The 2,682-nt window shown below is 33.6% G+C and overlaps 1 protein-coding gene across 1 annotated transcript in view; it reads right to left on the bottom strand.

The window, feature by feature from the left end:
• LOC106873158 (uncharacterized) overlaps positions 1–2,682 on the bottom strand; it is a 121,184-nt gene that overhangs the window by 20,037 nt on the left and 98,465 nt on the right. Inside the window, exon 28 of the mRNA XM_052966834.1 lies at positions 989–1,119. Coding sequence (XP_052822794.1) covers positions 989–1,119 — 131 coding nt within the window. The remainder of the gene's footprint in view (positions 1–988; positions 1,120–2,682) is intronic.

Raw genomic sequence — 2,682 nt, forward strand, 5'->3', positions numbered from 1 at the left:
ATGTATGTATGTATTTATGTATTTATGTATATGTGCAGATTTGTATGTTATGTTTTATGCATGTATTCTTATGCATATAGTTGCATATCTAGACATGCTCAGATATATTTAAATGATAAACTTCTTGAAAGTTTTGCAAATCTTTATGGTTCCAGTGATGGATTTGATCTGTAGTCTTCAAATTGGCTCCCTCCTTTCTGGTTTTGAGAAGCATAATTTCTCCAGATTGGTATTTAGGCAGTGTGTTACAAGTCCCAGAGCTCCAGTAATTACAAATTATGTATGTATGTGTGTATGTATGTATGTATGTATGTATGTATGTATGTATGTATGTTCAAAGCTGACATTTCATTCCTTACTGCAATGCTGAGTTTCTTGCCTTTATGGATTGGTTCTTGTGATGAGAATATGGATGAGTAGAATTGAAAAACTCAGGGCAGTACCAGATTGAATTATTGTCTTTGATTATAATTATAAAACTCACTAAACGAACTGAGTACTATTTCTTTCATATGTACAACAACACATAAGAATACTGTCTCTCAAGTACTCAGTTCTTTAATTATTTGTTAATTTGCATTGACTGCTATCACAGATGTATAAGGTACAACCAAGGTTAATAGGTCATAAATTTAAAACTTACAATTCTGATGAGTCATTAATGAAAAAAAATATAGCTTTGCTGAATATGCATACTAGTTACACCCCATTTGCTTCCAATATAGATAATTGATCATGACTCATGCAACAAATGAACTCTTTGACTGAATCATTTAATTTACCACTCATCTATAATGTGAAAGCAGTACATCTGTTTTCAGAAAGACTGACTAAGTTGAGCAATGTGTCCAATTTGCCTCAGAATACAAAGTAGTAATAGCTTTTATAGCAACAGAACTCATGATTAGGTGACTACCTCTCTCATATGTATTGTAATAATAAGAAATACGAAAGGCGGGGAAGATAAAAAAACCCCCAGAAAACTTACACTTTCAGTGTTAGTTAAAATGTTAAACATTACTGATGTTACAACACTTGGTAAATCTTCCATGTTCTTGTACATTCTCAGCATTTCAGTATCTTTGCCAAACATTTCTTCAAAATCCATTTTGGTTTCTCCTAAAAATAGGAAATAAAAAATATAGATAAATGTAATAATTTACATGGTTTCATGCCATCTCATATAGTTATTTTTTTTGCTTTGTGATTTAACATATTAAACATGAAAGAGAAAGTTTTGATATTAAAAAAGGTTATATAATTTTGAAGTGTTTTTATCTAGTATTGATCATGTTTATGTTTGAGTATGAGTGAGTAAAGGGTAAAGACACTCTTCGGTCATGGACGATCATGGAATTGCACCTAGAAAGTTTCCCTTAGAGGCACAAGTCCAGGCAAGGTTGTTTATGGAAGACCAGCAGTTGCCCATGCATACCAGCCCCATCTCACTATTCCACCAATGTTATCCAAAGGAAAGGTAAAGGCTGATACAGCTTAGCACTAGTGATGTTGCAGCTCATTTCTACAGTTGAATGAACAAGAAGAACATAAAATAAGGTGTCTTGTTTGACAACACAACACAGTCTCATCTAGGAATCGAACTCACTACCTCATGATTATGAATCTGAAGCTCTAACCACTGAGCCATCTATATATGGATGTAAGCACATGTATATTGCTGTGTGTATGTCTATTCCTGTATGTCTTTGCAATTGCCACAGATTTGTTGGTTCAATTCACTGGTCAATAAGATACTGAAATAACAGTTTGGACTTCCAAACATTTGGTTACTGTCTTTGGTGAAAGAAGGCATTACCTAGATGTAGAAATATATAACATGCTTTTATGGACTGTTTCCTACAATATACTGGCATCTGATGCAAGGAAAGATCCATACCTTATCTGCTTAATACTTCTGAAGTGACACCATTTTTGTCTTTGTTGTCATATACCTTTGCTAGCTTTCTTGCAAAAAATCTAATGCTCTTAGCAGATTCCATCACATGCCTGGGGGAGAAACTAGAAGTAGTTAATAGCTTCTGTTACCTAGGCAGCAAAGTCTGTTGTAGGGGTGGTTGCTCTGAGAGTGTAGGGGCTAGAACAAAAATAACCTGGGCAAAGTTCAGAAAGCTCCTACCTCTGCTGACAACTAAGGGCCTCTTGCTCAGGATGAAAGGTAAACTGTATGATGCATGTATGCAAACTGCCATGCTACATGGCAGTGAAACATTGCCAGATCAGATTGGAGCCTGATGCAGCTGTTGGCTCTCCAGACCTCAGTCAAACCATCCAGCCCATGCCAGCATAGAAAACAGACGTTAAACGACAATGATGATGATGATGATGATGATGTTATATATATATAGATATATATATATATGTATATATATGCACATATATACATATATATATATATATATGCATATACATATACATATACACACATACATCTGTGTGTATATATATGTATATATATATGTATATATACATACATATACACACATATCTATATCTATATATACATTATATATACACACGCGCACACATATATATACATATATTTATATATATATATGTGTGTGTGTATGTATTTATATATATACACACATTTATGTATGTATATATATGGATGGTAGTCTCTTGCAGTCTGAGAAATATTGTTCTGCTATTTCTTGCTGAGCA

Source organism: Octopus bimaculoides, chromosome 1, assembly GCF_001194135.2.
Source record: "Octopus bimaculoides isolate UCB-OBI-ISO-001 chromosome 1, ASM119413v2, whole genome shotgun sequence".
Classification (NCBI taxonomy): domain Eukaryota; kingdom Metazoa; phylum Mollusca; class Cephalopoda; order Octopoda; family Octopodidae; genus Octopus; species Octopus bimaculoides.